This window comes from Heteronotia binoei, chromosome 1 (genome assembly GCF_032191835.1).
Source record: "Heteronotia binoei isolate CCM8104 ecotype False Entrance Well chromosome 1, APGP_CSIRO_Hbin_v1, whole genome shotgun sequence".
Classification (NCBI taxonomy): Eukaryota; Metazoa; Chordata; class Lepidosauria; order Squamata; family Gekkonidae; genus Heteronotia; species Heteronotia binoei.
Genome location: NC_083223.1, coordinates 121,306,387 through 121,326,107, shown reverse-complemented (window position 1 = coordinate 121,326,107; position 19,721 = coordinate 121,306,387). Strand labels below are relative to the sequence as shown.

Here is a 19,721-nt window from a genome sequence, read left to right as displayed (position 1 = left end):
CCAGGGAGTAAATACAATGTAATTATCCTTCCTAGTATGAAGGTATCACTCTCAGCAGTGCCCTGTTTATCTCTTTCTGCTTTTTCTTTGCACAGACAGCATATCCAAGCAGTCTGGGAAACTGGATATTTGTGCATGATTCCCATATCATGATCCAGCCTTCCCCTTATCCTTACTCATGCTCGGAACTGTAAAATTTGAGGACCAGCCAGACAGTAAGGGCAGGATAAAGATATGGGAGGCAAATACAGGCTCCCCATTCTCCATAATGGCCTATTGTGTTGCCTGTGCATACACGCATAGTGAGGGGAGAGGATCTGTAGATTAGGATATTTGCCTGTGAATGCTGCATACTTCGTTGGGAAAGATTTTATGAAATGTCAGTGTAACAGTATAAGATGAATCTTCTGAACCATGTATGGTTGGTAGATCTTTCCTGCCTTGCCTCACTCCTAGTGGCCCCTGGTGGTATGATGTTGGAGTACTCTCATGTACAAAAGGCCATCTGAGAGAGGGTCATTAGAAAAAGGAAGAACCAGGCAAAATTGTCCTCCACCACCTTTTACCACCAGCTGAAAAGGGAGGTGAGGTGGTCCAATTCTGCCTCCTCACTGCAGTGTCTTATTCCATGTGCCTTTTGCACTTAGGGTCCCCTGACTCCTGGTGTTGCATTTTCAGGGGTCACAGGACACTGCTTGGGGAAGGTGGTGACAGTCCATCACTTCGTATCGAAGTGGCTGTTCAAGAATGACATATTAACTATGTAACATATCGGATCCAATCAGATCTCTAAAAGTTTAAATACCTTGCAGACAGCTTACATTTCAATCTAGTGTCACTTCTTATTTTCTTATAAGTAAACTCAGCTTTAAAACCATGATAGAAGAAAGGATGCAGAAGCCAGTTGAGTGACTGGCTGAGGGTGGGTGGTTGTCCTTTGGCACTAACATACACATTGAGTTCAACAGCAGGAAGATAAAGAGTTTTCAAGTGTGTAGGAAGTTAGGATAGGAAAGATTTTGATCTAGGAGTTTTGTCTGTATATTTACAAACATTTCTTTTCTTTTCAAATAAAATAGTTGTATAGTAAAAATATACGAGGTGTAATGCCTCCTGCCCTAACTGGCTTGTGTACGTGTTGGTTTTCTGGTAAAACTGCCGTACTAGCGTTGAGAAAAGTACTTTGAAAATAAGTAGTTCCTACCTAAGCTGTGACTTGCACTAATGTTTTAACACTGGCTAATCATAAGTAGTATAAAAAGAATGTGGTTATTGTTACTTTATCAAGGTCAAAGGGCAGAGCATGGTACTTGAGAGGTGAAAGTGGCTGGAAAATTTTGGTTCACTGTAGGAAGTGGTAAATTAAGATCTATCAAGAAATGGAGCAATGGATAGAAGAAAAAGTAATTGAGGAAGGTATATTCATGTGGATAATGATGGTAGAGAAGAATTATCAGTGTTGTTGTTTAGTGTCCATACAGCATAGTACTGAATTTGCCATAAGGTAGAAAATAGAGTGCTGTTCTTTAAGGAAGTTATCATTTTGAGAGACTGGCTATTAGCTGACAAGTCTGTTCTGGGGAAAGAAGAAATTTCTTTTAATCTTGAATTGTTTAAAAAGCATTGTCTTCCATGTTAGATTATGGTAAGATAAAAAATATATAGTTCCTGATGTTAAGACGTTTTATTTCATATATTATTTGAACTTTCTAATTTTAGTAACTTACCATTATTTTACCTATTTTTTTATTGGGTAGGTTAAACCAGTAGTGGAAAATGGGTCGCTCTAACACTAGATCACATTCTTCAAGGTCAAAGTCCAGATCACAGTCCACTTCAAGGTCAAGGTCAAGATCCCATTCTAGAAAAAAGAGATACAGGTAAATTTCTTGTACTTTAACTTTCTTTTAACTTTAAGCTTTTGAATGGACTCTTTATGCTTGGAAGCAAGTTCTGTTGAATTTCTCAGTATATGTCAAAATTGTAGATTCAGTTTTTTGAATGTTTTGACAATATTTTGTTTAGTTGCTTTGATAATACTTTGTTGATGGTTGTATAGAAAACAGAAGAGAAGAATTATGTGTGTGTATACACATGTACGTACACATTAAATACATACACTCTGATATATAGTTAGCCTTCTAGTTGTTGGAATCTACTGTTCAGAGTTGGGGAGAGATCTCAGTCTACTGTTAAGAACCTAGGCAGAATTTTTTTTAGAGAACATTTTGGAAATGAGAAACTGATGGCTGTGGAGAAAAGAGGAAATTTCTGGAAAATTTAAAGCCAAAGGTGATGGGGAAACATTTCCCCATTCCTCCCCAGAAAAAAAAAAAGGAATTTGGAGGAAAACTGAAGCTAAGCATTACTTACGTTTAAGTATTTTCCTGCTTTAACAATATGTTGTAAAAAGGAAATATACTTTTGTGATAGACGGACGTATTTTATTTAGACAGTCACATTCAGTTAAAATAGAATCAGCATATTTGTCTTGTATGTTAAGCTTCATGACATAGATGGTATACCTTCTCTTGGGCTGTTGTGGAAGCAGTCCTTCATTGCACAGCATATTCCTTTTGTGGTAGGCCCTTTGTATCTCCTTAAGAAATATTGGTCTTGCATGGGTGGAATTACTTAGAGCAGGGGCGTCAAACTCATTTGTATCTGACAGAAATGAGACCTTGTTGGGTTGGGCCTTGTGTGTACCTATTTAAAAACTTAACACATGCTTAAAACATTAGCACTCGTTGGTCTTAAAGGTGCTTTCTTTGTATTTCTTCCATGGGATCCAGGGAACTGGGCAAAGGAAGCTCTGGCTCTTTTCTTCCTTCCCCAGGGGACCGGGGGGGTGGGAAGGAGCCTCAGCCAATAGAAGGAAGAGAGGCTTAGCTCAGTAGTTCTGCTGTGTGATTGAGAGCCTGGCAAAGCAAGCTCTGCCTCTCTCCCCTTCCTCCCCAAGGGAGGAACCTCAGTCAATGGAGAAAATAGAGATTTTGCTCTGTAGCTCCTTTGTGACTGAGCAAACCTTGCAAAGCAAGCTGTTATGCAGAAGCGAGAGGGAAAAGGAAGTAGATGACAGCCTGCCAGTTGCTTGGGATTCTGATAGGAGCCCTCTAGGGACCTGATTTGGCCCCTGGGCCGCATGTTTGATACCCCTGACCTAGAGGCAGGGGGAAGTGTGTTCTGTAGCAGAGGACATCTTCTACAATGGCCAAAGAGAAGCATATGCAAAATGATGACATAGAGCTCAAGCTATAGATGCTGAAAATATTAAACTCTTTGCTGATGTATTGTTACACACAAAAACAATTAATTGTGCAAAGAATTACTCAGTTAAACAATATGTATTTCCTTAAAGTTATTTTGTGTGTCTACAAGTATACATTAAAATACTTGCACTAGACATTTTGAATGAGTAAAGCCTTGTGTGCATTTCACTCCATCCAAAGTAGAAAATGTTTCACTGTTTAAAAAATTATCCCATAAATTTCCATTATTTCCACTGGAAAATTGGGAGGAAGCACCTCTAGTATGGAAAGGGAGTGGGGAAATGACTGTTGAAAAGGGGAGTAGAATAAATTTCCTAGACCACTGGAATATTATCCATTGCTCAAGATTTTGGACAGTTGTTTTAAAAGGATCTTGAACTCTTCAAGTACTAAAATATTTGTAAATCTTAGTTCTAGGTCTCGGTCTAGGACATATTCACGATCTCGCAGTAGAGATCGTGTTTATACTAGAGATTATCGCAGAGATTACAGAAATAATAGAGGAATGAGACGCCCCTATGGCTACAGAGGAAGAGGTAGAGGATATTATCCAGGAGGTGGAGGTAGATACCATCGTGGAGGTTACAGACCAGTCTGGAATAGAAGGCACTCCCGAAGTCCTAGACGGGGCCGTTCTCGTTCTAGAAGTCCAAAGCGAAGATCAGTCTCTTCCCAGAGGTCTCGCAGCAGATCTCGCCGATCATATAGATCTTCCAGATCTCCAAGGTCCTCTTCGTCTCGATCATCTTCTCCATACAGCAAATCACCTGTCTCTTCCAAAAGACGTGGATCATCAGAAAAGCAAGCAAAGAAAACTGAGGGAGCTGCTTTGCAAGACAGCCCATTAAAAAATAAATCACAAGAGGAAGAGAAAGGTGCATTTGAACATGATCCATCTGAAACTTTAGATGACTTCAATAAATCAGCAGCTTCAGGTGATATTTGGCCTGGACTTTCAGCATATGATAACAGTCCACGGTCTCCTCTTAGTCATTCTGTTGCTTCCCCACCAAGTCAGAGTTCTTCATGCTCTGATGCTCAGTTGCTTAGTGCTGTTCACTCGACAAAAGACACACCTCAGCATTCACATTCCATTCAGCATAGCCCTGAGAGGTCTGGGTCTGGTTCCTTGGGAAATGGTTCCAGTCGCTACAGCCCTTCACAGAACAGCCCACTTCATCACATTCCTGCAAGAAGAAGTCCTGCAAAAGCAGTCACATCACAGAATGCTCCACGTGAGGAGACTCGCATGCGTTCTTTTTATCCTGAGGCTGGGGAACAGGAAAGTGCAAAGACTGGAAAATTTTTGAAAAGGTAAGAACCCATGACTACAAAATAAAGTTGCTTATTTAGGTAATTCGAACTGGATAATCACTTTCTGTTGGGCTGTGTACTGTGCTGTGAAAAGTACTGGCATTTTCACCAGCTTTATTTTGCTTATATTTAGATACTGGTTTAGTAACAAATGCAAGAACACTTTTCAAGTAACAACGTTTAGAGTCTTGGGGCTTGCCATGTCAGGGTCAGGGACATAATTAGATTTTCTGTTCTTGAGTTGAGTGGGATGGCCTTTGTGCCTATAGTGAGAAGCTAAGGAAACGAAACACTTTATTGCAGGGTTTAAAACGTAAGATTTTTTTCTTACTCTTTAAGGAATCAGTTTGGTTTTTCAGATTTAACTAACTGAATCAGGTTATTTATTTTGTTGAAGACTATATTTTTTGGCTGACAAGTGCTTGCATTTATATTTGCATTATTGCTTGTGGCTTTCTTAAAATACTTTACAAAAAAGAGGGTCAGTTGGGAATTGATTCTTTGCAGGACTCCAGAGCTCTACAAAATGTAATGGTCAGTATTCTCAGTTCAAGGAGACACCACTGCATTGACAGAATGGTGTCATTTGGAACCTTAAACTAGAGAATGCTTTCTGAAAACATTTAAGGCTGGCAGCAGTAGTCAGATGTAACACTAGGTGTATCTCATACTGGCTAAATCGTTTAAAAGCATTTTGCTCAGCGTTTTAAATCTCAGAAAACATTTTTAGTTATGATTAAGCTAAAGGTATCTTCAACTAATCCATCTTTATTATTTGTTTATGATCCCCCTTTGGGGAGCCGAAATCGCTTACACTGTCTTTCTCCCCAACTCCATTTAATTCTTACAGCAATAACTCCAAAGGTCAGTTAGGTAGAAGGTACACCAAGTGAGCTTCAGGAGTGGGGGATTGGAACCTGTTTATTCCAAATCCAAACTAGTTAATGCTAGCTGTTTTGGATGGAGATATGTTCCTGGAGGCCATTTGTTTTACAAGGCATAACTTTATTGATTTATTTGATCTGTTTGTAATCCAAAATCACTGCAAAGTATAATTAATGAGATTTATTAAAGAGATATACAATATAAGAGCAGAGAAAAAGCAAGGATAAAATAATAAAAGCTAAATGTCTAACCTAAGCACACATGGAATTATTGGTTCTCTAAATCTGGATGTTACCTGACAAGCCAGAGCCCAACAGTTTTGAAGTCCAAAGCATCCTGGCTTACCTGATCTAGAAACAAGGGGTGACCCAAAGATGGAAGTAATTCAGACAAAGAGCAGTGACCAGAATGGAAGATCTTCCTTTATGCAAACTACTGGCTTTGGCATCATTCTAGTTGACCAGTCATATGTATAGCAAATAATGTAACTTGACCGGTTAGGTATGTTGCTAGCCAAGTGACCAAATCCAATCAGGTATATTGCCATGCCATTATGAGACAATGTACTCTGCAACTGTACCGGACCAAATTAAGCAAGTACCTTCTCCCACCTATGGGTCCTTGCACTAATGAGATTGAATGTGTAGCTGAAACTCCCTCCCTGGATTCTTTGGCGTGGAAACTATTAGGCCTAACAGTGTGACTACAAACCAGCACATGAGTGAACTGCCTTCCTTCCTTATCTTGTTTTCTGAAACAGGATCTCAAGTTCTGAAAGAGAGAGAAGCTTACATGATTTTAGTGTAGGTCTCAAGTGAAGGGCTGGGCCAATATTAGAAAGGATGATGTAACACTAAAAGATGGTGCAGATTCTTAATTATTATTATTTTTAAAAAACAATTTGGAAAAAGTCTGGATTAACAAGTCTTGATACAAAAAGGCTAGTTCTGTTCCAGATGGATGTCTGCAGAAGGCATTTCAAGGTCATGGTGCCATAGGAGAAAAGCCTTTATTTCGTCAGTTTAGTAGAGTCTCCTTGATATTTGTTTTATTTACTTCGTTCACAGTAGGTATACACAGTAGGTTATGAAAACAGACTTTACTGTTGGAAATCCCCAAGAATTTGTGGGAGGCATCTCATTTCCCCTTCTCCAACTATTTCCTTTTTCAGTTGAGTGAATGCCCCTATAGCTACCCCCCTTTTCCTGCTTTCTTCTCTCCTTCCCACCCAACAGCCAGCCTACCTTTATCTGTTTCTGTCTCTCCACATACACCCCCTGGCAGCCTAGGAAAACTTTGGCACAATTGTGGTTTTTTAAAAAAAAAAATCAGATTTTTCTGCAAATCTGGGACACATTTTGCTTGCCCGTTCACAACTCCAGTCACCGGATTGAAGTATCCTCAGAATTTGTTGACTTCCCTGTTAGAATATACAAGCAGAAACCTGCAAGGACTTGTGGGAGGCATCTCATTCCCCCCTCCCCCACTATTTCCTCTTTCCCTTTCCTGAAAGCCCCATAGACTCTTCCTCTTTCCTGCTTGCTTTATGGTTGCCAGCTCCAGATTGGGAGGTTCCTGGGGATTTGGGGTTTGCAGCAGGAAGTGACTTTAGCAGGATATAATGACATAGCACCCACCCTCAAGTAGCCATTTTATCCAGGAGAACTGACCTATGTCATCTGGCAATCTGTTGTGATTTCAAGTGCTGTCCAGCCTCCTTGTGGAGGTTGGCAGCCCTAGTTTCCATAGAGGAAATGACTGCTTTGGATGGTGGAGTCTATGCCATTATACCCTTCTCTCGCACACCACCCTCCCCAAGTTCCAACTCACAAATCTCCAGGTATTTCCTAACCTGGAGTTGGTTATGCTATCTCCTTCCCACCCTACAACCAAATGTACCTTTATCTGTTACTCTGTCTTAAAGTTTCACTCCCCCTCCCTGGCAACCTCTACCTAGCCCCAAATCACCATCTGAGCTTTCATGTCATGCTGATGATTTGAACCTGGGTCTGCTAGACCCTGCTCTGAAACTCTAATCACTATACCACACTGGTCTTTATAGGATGGCTGCTGTTCAGTAGTAGTTAGAAGCCAGGCATGGTGAGTGATTCAGTTGAGTGGAAGCAAATTGCCCAGTAGTTGCTAGCAGGTCTGGCTCCGGTAAAGCCTCCCTTAAAGGCCAAAACAGGACCTGGAAAGAGCCCTGCTTATTCATGGACACCAAGCTTAGAATGCTGTGATTACCTAGGAATAGCCACTGAGAGTTTCCATTTCTTAAAGCCACAGATGCTCCTTTTATTACTTCTCTATCATTCTCATGATGTATTTAGATTTCAGATTTTTCTTCAAATGTGGGGCATTTTTCAGGTTTGCTGAAAAATCTCTTTTCACAGCACCCATCACTGGATTTATATATCTGGCTATTAGAATATATGATAATAATCTGATAATAATTCTAGTTCATGCAGGCTTTTAAAGGAAATAACTACCACTATGAATTGTGCCGAGAAACAAACCAGTGCTTTCTGTATTCATTACATGTGTTGCCTACAACTTGTCTTAGCCATGGCCCTGAATATTAGGTTTTAGAAGCGTGTTTTTAAAGAAAAGTAGTTTATCTTTCTTGTTGGTATAAAATGTACAAAAAGCAGGATTTTGTGCAAGAAGTGGTTTACATGTTCCAAGAATTACTGCTTGCTATTTTAACACTGAAAAGTCTTGAATTTATGATAGAAAGATTTCTTTTTATAAAGAGTCAATATGTAAAATGTTATAATAGTTGTACTAATACAGACAGTTGTTGAATTCCGTAGTGGTGGTATGCCAGAAGATAAATGCTGCTGAATTAAGGCAGTTAAAAATTGTCATCTTCTCCTTTGATATCCACAGGTACACAGATGAAGAATCTAGAGTGTACCTGCTTGATAGAGGTAATACTAGGGAGAAAGATACCCCAAAGGAGAGAGGATCAGAAAAGGGCAGGACAGAGGGAGAAAGAGAATGGGAAGATCAGGAAGCATTGGAATACTATATGGATAAAGAATCTGGGAAACAAAAATTTAATGATTCTGACGGGGAGGAGACGGAGGAGACAGAAGATTATAGACAGTTCAGAAAGTCTGTTCTGGCAGATCAGGGTAAGAGCTTTGCTGCATCTCACCGGAATACTGAGGAGGAAGGCTCCAAGTACAAATCTAAAATCTCTATGAAGACAAATAGAGATAGCGAAGGTTTTAGGGAAGATAAAACCTACAAGCTTAAAGAGACAACTGGTTATGTAGTAGAGAGGCCTAGTTCACTAAAAGATAAGCACAAGGAAGAAGAGAAAATATCTGAGAGAATGATGAAGAAAGAAGCCCAGTCACCTGAGCAGGTAAAGTCTGAGAAGCTCAAAGAACTCTTTGATTATAGCCCCCCTCTTCACAAGAATTTGGATGCAAGAGAAAAATCTACATTCAGGGAGGAGAGCCCACTTAGGATCAAAATGATAGCCAGTGACTCCCATCGACCTGAAGTGAAACTTAAAATGGCCCCGGTGCCACTTGATGATTCAAACAGGTAATTGTCATAGCTTGTAATAATTTTGCTTTATCTGTGAAGAAGTTGCTCTGTCATAAACCTCTTGTTTTTGTGTGTTATGCATCATAGACCTGCATCCTTGACTAAAGACAGGCTGCTTGCTAGTACGCTTGTCCATTCGGTCAAGAAGGAGCAAGAGTTCCGATCCATCTTTGACCACATTAAGCTACCACAAGCCAGCAAAAGCACATCAGAGTCATTTATTCAGCACATTGTGTCCTTAGTCCATCATGTCAAAGGTATGCAAGTAGTACAAAGCAAGTAGTATTTATGGCATTGTGTGATACCGAATGCAATGTGTACAAAATTCCAAGCTTTGTATTTTTGTGTTGGGTTTTGTATACATCCCTCTGTTTTGCATAGGCATTATAAAATTGTGCATCATTCCGAAATGAATATATAAATTTTATAAGTATGACAAACTTTTAATGGAATTATGCCAGTGTTGTAAATGTTACTTTTGTGCTTCATGCATTATTAACACTATTGTCGCAGGCCAAATTGTGTAACATGAAGCTCATGAGCACTTTCTATTTGTGGCTTACTGGGAGAATTCTAGATTTTTTTCCTTTCCACTATTCTTGTGAAAACATTCAAGACCCACCTAGACATGTAAAATTTCTGGTAATTTTGAAGCCACATGGGGATTCCACCCCCCTAGTGTGTGTAAAAAAAATTAATATGGGGAAAATTGAAATATATGTAATACTTATTTTCCAATCAAATTTAAAACTCTTACTGATTGAGCAACATAAAAGGCACCACTTACAACTTGGCTTATGTATTGCCAAGAGGCAGTGATTCTTGTCTATTAAGGGGTATGGAGGCAATAAACTCACAAACACTGAAGGTAAATAGATTTAATTAACATCTCTTCTAAGCAGCATAACATGCATTATTTATCAATACTCTTCTGATTTTCTTTCTTGAGAATCATAGGAGATTTTAATTAAATCTGTCTATTTTCCTTTACTGCTTGTCTGTTTATTGCCTCCATACCCCTTAGTGAACAAGAACCATTCCCCCTTGGCAGCACAGAATATAAAACTGTACTGTTTGGCATGTTTATTGAATTAAAAGTATAAATATTTTCAATTTCTATAGGAAAAATTACAAGTCTTACTTGAAAGGGTTACAGGCATTCTGCCATACATAAGCATCTTTTTTGCTATCTGCAAAGTAAAATACATTATATTATTTGAACTGAAATTACCAGCATGTTTGAATATTAATTTTTAAAATTATTTAAAACATTTCTGTGCTGCCTTTCAACCCAAATAAGGGCTATGAATTTGTAACTCATTTCAGCATTAAAACATTTCAGACATTAAAATAGCATTTAAAGTAAAATATTTAAACAAATTCAATAAAATATATAAATACAGATAGCACAACCAGGGAGGAGGGCCAATAACAGTGAGTGGGGGAATTCAAAACAAACGTAAATCTTCATGCACTGGTGAAAGAGAAGAATAGACAGATAATGCTCCGAGGAGAGAGTTCCAAAGTTTTGATGCCATAGCCAAGAATGCCTTTTTCTGCATTGCTATCTGTCTAGCTTCAGATGGTGGGGGCATGTGAAGCAGGACCTCTGGAGATTACCCAAGTGGACAGGTAGGCTTGTATGTGAATATGCACGCCCTTCGTGTGTGCTGGCCCCAAGCCGTATAGGTCACTACTACCACCTTGAATTGGGTCTAGAAGCAAACTGGGAGCTATTGTAGACAGAACAAGATGGGAGTATTGTGGCCCCTATGACCTACTCAACATTCCGGTTGCAGCATTCCATACTAACCAGCTTATAGAGGGTCTTCAAGGGCAGAGGTATATATAGCACATATTAACTTCATGAAAACATTGAACTCTTTAATAACATACTATTAGGCATACTAATAACATACTTTAACAACATACTAATGATTATTCATCATTAAACAAATTCATCATTAAATAAATTGTTTTGAAAATATTGTATATGTAAACAGTATAAGGTTTTTTTCAGTACTTCTCAAAGTCCTCAGACTTCTTTGTGTTCTACATCTGGAATCAGTGAAATGGTTTGTTGGACAAGATTTTTCTCATTCAAAAGAGAAAATATGTCCTAGGAGGCTTTTTCATTGCTCTTCAATATTTCCTTGTTTTCCATTGTAAAAATTGAAAAATCCCTAATACTTCATGCAGTACATTTTGAGTGAGAAGAACCTTCCCTTAGCAAATATTTTCCTTCTTCTGAAAGAATATCTTAATAGTTTCTTTTCAGTATTTCTCAAAAGTTTCCAGTTTTTCAGTTAGAAAAAGCTCTTTTTCTAGTCCTTTTCATCTCTAGACCCAACCAGCCCCATCAAAATAGTAAAGGTGGAGGGAGATGCCAATGTCATTCTCCTCGCCTAAAACTCGGAGTGGGGACTGAGATGGGATAAGTGAAATTAGTTTGATAGAGAAAGGAAAGAAGCAGCTAACAACTACAGCAGAATGGAGAACAAGAGCAAATAATGGGATGCAGAACCTAAGAACAGAAAGGATAACTGAGAGGGATGTGCAGAGAGGTACAGGGAAATGAAGAAAAATGTGAGTAATTTGCAGTGCAGATAGATCTGTGGTGGCATAAGTAATGTGGAGAGGAAAAATGATACATGAGTGAAGTTAGGATATAGACATATGGAAAGGAAGAGAAAACAGCATGGTATGCAACACAGAAAGAAGAAAATAACAAAGAGTTAAAAAGAGTTTAAAATGTAATGCTCATGTCTTAATGTAGCAGTATTTCTTTAAAATATTTATATTTGGCTCCGACTAATTATGACAAGTAGGAATAACATAAAAAACATGTTAAGTATTAAAATATAAAATCATCACTTAACTGAATATGCTGCAACAAATGCCCATTACAATAAGCAGAAAGCCCCCTGGAACAAAAATGTCTGAGCAAAATAAGCAAAAGAGATGCCTGCCTGGCATCTTCAAGGTGGCTGTTTAGGGAAGAAGGAAAACAGACGAGGTCCATGGGGGAATTAAAACCCTACTTTCCTCCCTGTGTGGTAGAATATGAAACAAGCTGTAATTATTTAAAGTTTTAGGTGTGTGTTCCTTTAAATGTTTGGTAAATTTCAGAAGAGAAAGAAAGTGAAAGAGGGGGTGAGTGAGTGAAGTGACTGGTTGATGACTAAGGAGCTAAGAGAAAAACATTTGGAGAGAGACAGAGCAAACAGCAGTTAACAGTCAGCAAAAAAAACAAAGTCTGAGAGAGCTCACTTCTGTAAAGTTCAGTCAACAGAACTGAAAGAGCAGTCTTCTGATAAAAATCCAACAGAGTGCTGTGAAAAGCATTAGAATTCTAAGGAAGAAAGTAGTAATACATATAGAACAGGGCTCCCCAACCCCCCGTTAGCAACCGGGCCGCCAGTGTCCCTGCTTGACATCCACCCGGCCCCCATTGCCCCCCACCTTGCCTGTTAACAACTGGCTGCCAGCTCCCTGCTCGCCCTTCGCAGCGCTGCGCTCCATTGCCCCGTCCACACAACGAGGCTTGGCTCCCCGCCACAGGCCATCCCCTCCCTTTTCTTCCCCAGTGCTGTGCTGCGCTCTGTCCCCTCCCTTGCCTGCGACGAGAGGAGTGATGAGTTGGCCCTGCCCTCTTCAGCAGGGCCAGGGCTGATTCTGAGTTGTTTGATGAGCAGGCTGGAGGAGTTTCACACCTCCCTCACTTCTGGAGGTGAGGGGGGAAGCCTCCTTCAGCGCACTCTTCAAATAACTTAGAATCAGCCCGGGCCCTGCCGAAGCAGCCCAAGCCTCGTCGTGGCGCCCCTCTGAATGCACTGGTGGGGGCGGGTGATGAGGCTCGGTTCTACCCACTTCAGCAGGGCCTGGGCTGATTCTAAGTCAATCCTCTGATCGCGCAGACAACTGAGGGGGAGGGGGCATGGTGCTGGGGAAGGGAGGGGGCGGGCCATGGCGGTGGTGGCAAAACTGGTCCCTGGTGCCAAAAAGGTTGGGAACCACTGATGTAGAGGACATATTAGAGACTAGAGATAGTCAAAGCCTAATGCTGTCAAAATATTATAAGAGTGTGAGAGAAAGAACCTGACAGAAACTTGCGTTAAAAGATTGAAAATAGATTTAACTGAACAAAATATATTAAAGTATGGAAAAGGTGCAGTCTGAAGAGAAAGGAAGATGTGAATGAGAGAAGTGATTGTGAAGAGAAAGAGTATGACAACTTAGTCAGAAGTTATTAACATCCACCACTTTATGTACTGAAGAGAAAAGCTGTAAACATCCTGAAACCAGTGTGCTTCTTGTACAAATAACATTTTATTTTGTTTATTGTTAACCCAGAATCATATGCCATTAAGAATGTCATTCTTAGGACCACATAGTCTGTTGAAGGGGCCATAGAGTTTAGGTACAATACTATGGAAAAGGTTAAATAATAAGAATGGAATTAAATTCTTGGTGGCAGTGTTACATACCCAGAGGGAGCGATAAAAAGGAAGTTAAAAGATGCACCTTTTCTAATTTTAAAGACGAGAGTAGTTGTGACACAAAGTCTGCTGGAAAGTTTGTGCACAGGGGATTGTCCTGTTAGGAGTTGCAGTCTCCTTGAGTTAGTAAAAATACAAAAATGAGCCTCAGAATTATTTTGAGTTGCACTCTTCTGTTCTGCTGTATATACATTTCCATTTATGCAGGATATAAATGTTGCAAACAAATCCTTTTCCAGTGTGATATATTGGTTAGTGTTGGGCTAGGATGCTGCCATAGAAACTTGCTGACTGACTTTGGGATGGTCGCACATTTGCAGCCTTACCTACCTCACAGGGTTGTTGTGAGGGAAAATGGAAGAGGAGAAGAATGTAAACCACTTTGGTTTCCCATTGGAAAGAAAGGTGGGGTATGAATGAGGTAAACAAACAGTATGCATGTACATTTGGATTGTAGCCATAATTTGCTTAGATTTTGTTTTGTCTGCCAGATGATTTTGGTTTATGGCAGTATATGGCATAATACAAAGGATAAATGCAGTATAAATTTAATTATAATCCTAATTCCACATTGTCCTGTTCAATAGATAATATCCAGTCTCAACTTAATGCTCCTATCCTACCTAATGTTAATAAATAGCTTTGCTAAATTAGGATGCTGAATAGACTTGTAAGTTTGTCAGTTTCCATATTGCACTGTTACAGCTGGCAATCCCTGCTGTACAGGGAATTTAGGGGGCTAAATATGGCTAAATAACATAGCACCAAAGATAAATGGTGTAGCATGGAAGAGATATGGAGGTGGTAACAGTAGTTGTTCTGTCTGTAATGCTAAATTGGGGATTTCCCCTTGTACTCCTTGCAAGGCTGTGCTCCAAAAACATGTATCCTCAAAATGTGAGTAACCGCAGTGCTGTCAGAGAACAAATAGTATGTGTATGCATACTTTATTTTGTCAGGAATATGAATAACGGGAGGTAACAACATATCCTTGATTTCCCAAAATAGGGCCCCTTCCTTGGTATAGACTCCTCCTAGTCTGTGCCAAAAAATAGTAGATATGGCAGAAATCCATCATTCAGAAAGCTTCGAGAGTAGATATAGACTAGCACAGCATCTGTTCAGATGATCTACACAAAGTGGCAGCTAGCTGATTAGTTTGCAAGGAGTGCATTGAGAGTGATCTGAAAAGGGGTGGGCTGTAAAGGCAAGCACAGAAGTCATAAAATGTTGCATTTTGAAATTTATGTGTAAAATTGCTTGGGATTGCTAGAGAACGTTGAGACCATTAAAATGTATGTATGGAATCCAAGGCATGTGAACTAATATTAATATCTGTAACTGGCTCCTCAGGATGAGAGAATGCAAAATGTACCAGGCATTATTATCTTAGCTAGAAAGCTTCAGTACATTTAGTATGTATTCCAAAACATTCTAATATTTACTTTGAATGTGAAAATATTTTGTCAGCCATTTTTTAGAAAATGTTATTTGAAATGTAGAAACATTTTAACAAACTAATGACGTGTCATATGTAGCTTGAGCAGTAAGTCTGGCAGGTTGCTTACCTAGAAGGAAGAATCACTCAGCCAGAGCAAGTAATAACTAGGATTGGTTAACCTTTACTTTACTTTGTTTTATGATTATTTTCTTCACGAGCTGTTATTTTCATTGCAACTGGAATATTCCATTGTGGAAAGCATTCTTGTAATGTAGTAATACAGGGGAAAAAAATCTTGGTTAAATATCATATTATTGTAGGTCAGCTGATGATTCCAACCAGGCTTCCAGTTTCTGGTGCTAGTCTAGCTGAAGTTTTAGGTTGTGCTCTGTTTCAAGGATCTTTATTCTCTAATTTTCAGTTTCTATTTGCTTCTGTTCCCTTTTCTTTGTGTTCATTATAAGTCTATTTTAGATGCTCTTTTATTTATTTGCCCCCCTTAATTTTATTTGAATTTATTTGTCTTCAGCCAGTTCCATTGTCTCATTTCCTATCAGATGTAATCATGTAGGGAGTGGTGGGGCATTTCCAGCAGTTCTTTAGCTGTATTTATCTTTTTTATTTTTGTAGTCTTCTGACTACCTTGGACTTTCATAAGACCTAGAAGATTTATTAGTTTAAACCCTGACAATGGTGGGGGTTTATTTTTTTTTTGTCTTCTCCCTCCTTCATGACAAGGTGGAGGCCGCAGCTGCATGTAGGTTTTATTTTAACTCTTTCCGGTTAAGCTTTGGTTGGTTCGGGCCTTCAGGCTGTTTTTAGTTTGTATTTATTTTATTAAAGTCCTATGAATTATATTTAGTATTTTATTATTCTTTGTAATTCAAAGATGTATTTAGTGTATGTGTGAGAGGGGGGTTTAAGCTAGATGGTGGCTGGCTTTGGCATGTCTGGTTGTATCCTCATTTCTCCTTCCCTTTTGAAAACAAGGAATTTGGTTGGTTTATTACCTAGGTTTGGGGGTGGTGGTTTCTCTTCTTTTTCATTTGTTAACATTAGTTAAAAAACGCATGACAGATTGATGGTTAACCTTTTATAAAAGCTAAGCAAAGTAGATTTGAAAATTTTCAAAAAATCAATTTGAGGTTTTGGAGAATAATTCTGATGTGAATGGGGGACTTGGTTTAAATCAGGATCCAGAAGATGGACCTTCTCTGTTAAGCATAAGTATGGAATCCTTCATTTAAAGGAAAACAGATGAATTTGATTTATTAGCCACTCAGACTATCCTTATAGCTGATACTTTAAAATTAATATATGAAAAGCTGGAGTTTATAACTGATTATTTATTGAATTCTTCCATAAAGAAGTAGTTCAAAATTTGGAGAAATGCAACTACTCCAAGGCAGTTAATGGAAAACATCCTGCAAAGAGGGAGCCTTTGTTGGGTAACACCCTCTCTATGTCAGCCTCCAAAGCAAAGGATAGACTAAAATTAAATCAATTTCAGGTTGTGAACACCATCTTTTCTTATCAGGGTAGATGGATAAATTGATTGTGGGGTGGGTGGGAAATAGTTTCAGCCATCTCTTATTTGTCTGGTATGTCCCCTTTTTGTTGTTCAGTGGACCAAATCACTCCAGACCCTCCTGTCTTGCACCATCCTGCTCAGATCATGTTGGTTATATCAGTAACTCTGTCCAGCCATCTCATCATTTGCTGTCCCCTTTTTCGTTTGCCTTCTGTCTTTCCCATCATCAGGGTCTTCTCCAGCGAGTGCTCCCTTCTCATTTGGTGACCAAAGTATTTGAGCTTCAGCTTCTGCATCTGACCTTCCAGGAAACAGTCTGGGTTGATTTCGCTTAGGACTGACTGATTTGATCTTCTTGCAGTCCAAGGGACTCTCGAGTCTTCTCCAGCACCATAAGTTGAAAGCATCTATTCCTCTGCGCTTGGCCTTCCTTATGGTCCAACTCTCACAGCCATACATTACTACATAGATCTGAAATACATAGAAAAAATTCAGGGCTGTATTTAGGGAGAACGGTATTTAGGGAGAAACTTTTTTTTCACCTAAAATCCCCTCTATGATGTCTTCCAATATAGGGAATATTAGGAATTTTGGAATGCACTTGACAAGAGTTTTTAACACTATAATAAGGAAGTCCTTGATTAAATCAAGGCTAGAACAATCACCCTTAAAGAATTAGGCAGAAAAGACAGTAGAGCCCCCATTAATTGATCTAGAAATCCCTTAGATCAGAAGACAGGCTATAATCAAAATTCAAACCACTCCCTCCTGCAGCAGATGAATAAAATAACCCCTTCGAAGGACATTGAGATTTAGAGAAAGAAGTGAGGAAAGCAGATCTCCAGGAACAAAGCCCGCTAACTACCTTCTAGTTGACAAACATAGCAAACAAAAATTAGGAAAGCGTAGCAGACTCTTGCAGGGATTAGGCAAGGTGATAATAATATTAATGGAAGTTCTAACAACACCAACAATTGTTTATGCATAGAGCTCAAATAATTAGATCAAAGGAAAATAATGGCTCTGGTATTGATAAATCTGGTGGTCCAGATCCAAGCACAGAAAACCTGCACAGAAGATTCAGAATAGTCTCAAACGCTAGCATTCGGCTTCATCACAATATTGTCTCCTCAGATGCGGCTAATAATGTATGACTCAAAAATCAACCTACATGTATACTAAAATGTGCTCATGGAATATTGTGCGGTGGGATAATAAGTAGAATTCCTTTGAGGTTAGAAAATATCTAATTCAACTCAATATTTATACTCTTAACAGAAACACTAGCTACCAAGGATAATTTTTCTCTCCAGTTATGTCTCCTTTTGCTTAGTGACAAAAAAGAATGGCCAAAAATGGAGAGCTACTGCTGGCTTTGCATGTCTTGTTTCCTCCTTCCTATTGATAAATGTGTCAGAGTTGAAACTGTGTTCATCTTTAGTTATGACAGGTAGAATCCAGATAGAAAATAATAATTTTATTATAATCATAGTTCATATTCCTCCCATCCTTAAGTGTAATTCAACTAAATCAAAATTGGATGGCAGTGAAAAATGATATCAAAATTATATGCAATGAATTCCCTAAGAGCAATTTAATCACCTCTGGTAATTTTAAAGCAAGATGGGGTAATAGTACTTAAGCAGACTTGATAGAGGTGGAAGGGGGAGATCTAATTGATTGAATAAATAATATGGTTGTGGGACTTCCTTAATATTTCTTTTGTAATATCTCACTTTTTCTTAATGTCCTGACTTTGTATTTGCCAATTGTTAATAGAGGAAGAAGGGGTTTAGGTAGGATGTCTATATGTGGAGCAGATACATGGTTTGCATTTTTGTGATCGTTGTCAATGTGCTAAACAGAACTGCCAACACTTCAGTTTATGCCACACTGATAACACAAACCATATTTTTCCTGCCTTTTTTTCTGATGATTTAGAATTCCTTTTAGTGTACATATTTGGCCAAGAAGATTTTTGCCTGGAATACATGGAAAACTGTCTGGTTTTATACTGTTGTAAAATGGCAAATTTTTGAATTTATTCATTAGATTTACCGTATATCCCGTCCTCCCCACTGAAGCAGGCTCAGGGCGGCTCACAACAATAAAAACATTTACAATACTAAACTTTAACTGTTTAACATTTCTTCCAAGATTTGAAGTGAATAAATGGAACTTACAAATTAAATCTCTTAACAACATGCTGGCAAATATTTAATTTAAATGGAATATTTTAATGTATATAAAATACAGCATATGACCAGATAGCTAGCTATTATATGGTCTGTGGCCAAGTTATTGATGTGTGTAAATCATTATTTGCTTCAGAAGTCATTTAACTATTTCAGCACACTTCAAAAAGAATGTGTGAATCATTTTTTGGTAAAACTGTAGTAATTTTACATTATTGGTGCAATGAAGCTAGACTAAACAGCTCTTTACTTACATAGAGCTGAAAATGCCCAGTGATGTTTTCTTTTTCATTGCAACTAGGTCCTGGAATGTGTTTTGAAATGGCAAAATCCATATTACAAAAGTAAAATAGCTGTTGAAAGATAACAGATGCACAAACAGGCAAAGTTGAACCTTCTATCTTCCTGGCAAAAATGGCTCAAAAACTGAGTTGCTAGCTCAAATTCCTGTGTTTGATGGAATTATGATTGAGGCACTACCCTTGTAGTGGCCATATCAAGTTTTAATGATTGGTTATGAGAGATGTGCTGGATGTTGGGCGGTAAGTTGATACAGATGTACTGTTAAGCGGATAGCTTGCTTTATATGTGACATTTCATAATCCTTTATAATTTTTATACATTTTTTCTATTCTACATTTGAACACATCTGTTGAACTGGTCTTTCAAACTGTAGTGGTTGTTACTAATTTAATGGTCACTGGTTATATATAGATATATTTTTTAAAAAACCTTTAAATATACTGTCAAGTTTGCCAAAATGCCAGACATTTAAACATTCTCAACTATTGGAGTCTTCCTTAATATATGTTCTTCTGAAAAGAAGAAAATAGGTTTGTGTATGTGTGTGTTTAAGTAACGGCTTGTGCAGCTCAGTCTTATATATATTTTTGCTTGGAAGTAAACCTTACTGACTTCAAGGTGACTTAGTTCTGAATTAGTGTGTACAAGATGGCATTGAATGTATCAAATCAAGACTAAGTAGCTCTTCATACAGTCGATAACCTTTTTGAAATACAGTAATTC

The 19,721-nt window shown here is 38.6% G+C and overlaps 1 protein-coding gene across 9 annotated transcripts in view; it reads left to right on the top strand.

Annotated features, from left to right (window-relative positions):
• BCLAF1 (BCL2 associated transcription factor 1) overlaps positions 1-19,721 on the top strand; it is a 33,150-nt gene that overhangs the window by 3,184 nt on the left and 10,245 nt on the right. For 8 of the 9 annotated variants that reach the window (XR_009555448.1, XR_009555454.1, XR_009555451.1 and 5 more), the window contains exons 3-6: positions 1,758-1,880; positions 3,681-4,583; positions 8,358-9,026; positions 9,117-9,286. Coding sequence is in view for 5 of the 9 variants with exons in the window: in XM_060239950.1 (XP_060095933.1) it covers positions 1,777-1,880; positions 3,681-4,583; positions 8,358-9,026; positions 9,117-9,286 (1,846 nt within the window). In the remaining 4 variants the exon portion in view is untranslated. Of the gene's footprint in view, positions 1-1,757; positions 1,881-3,680; positions 4,584-8,357; positions 9,027-9,116; positions 9,298-19,721 lie in introns of all 9 variants that reach the window. The other variant, XM_060239959.1, reaches the window with a different exon arrangement.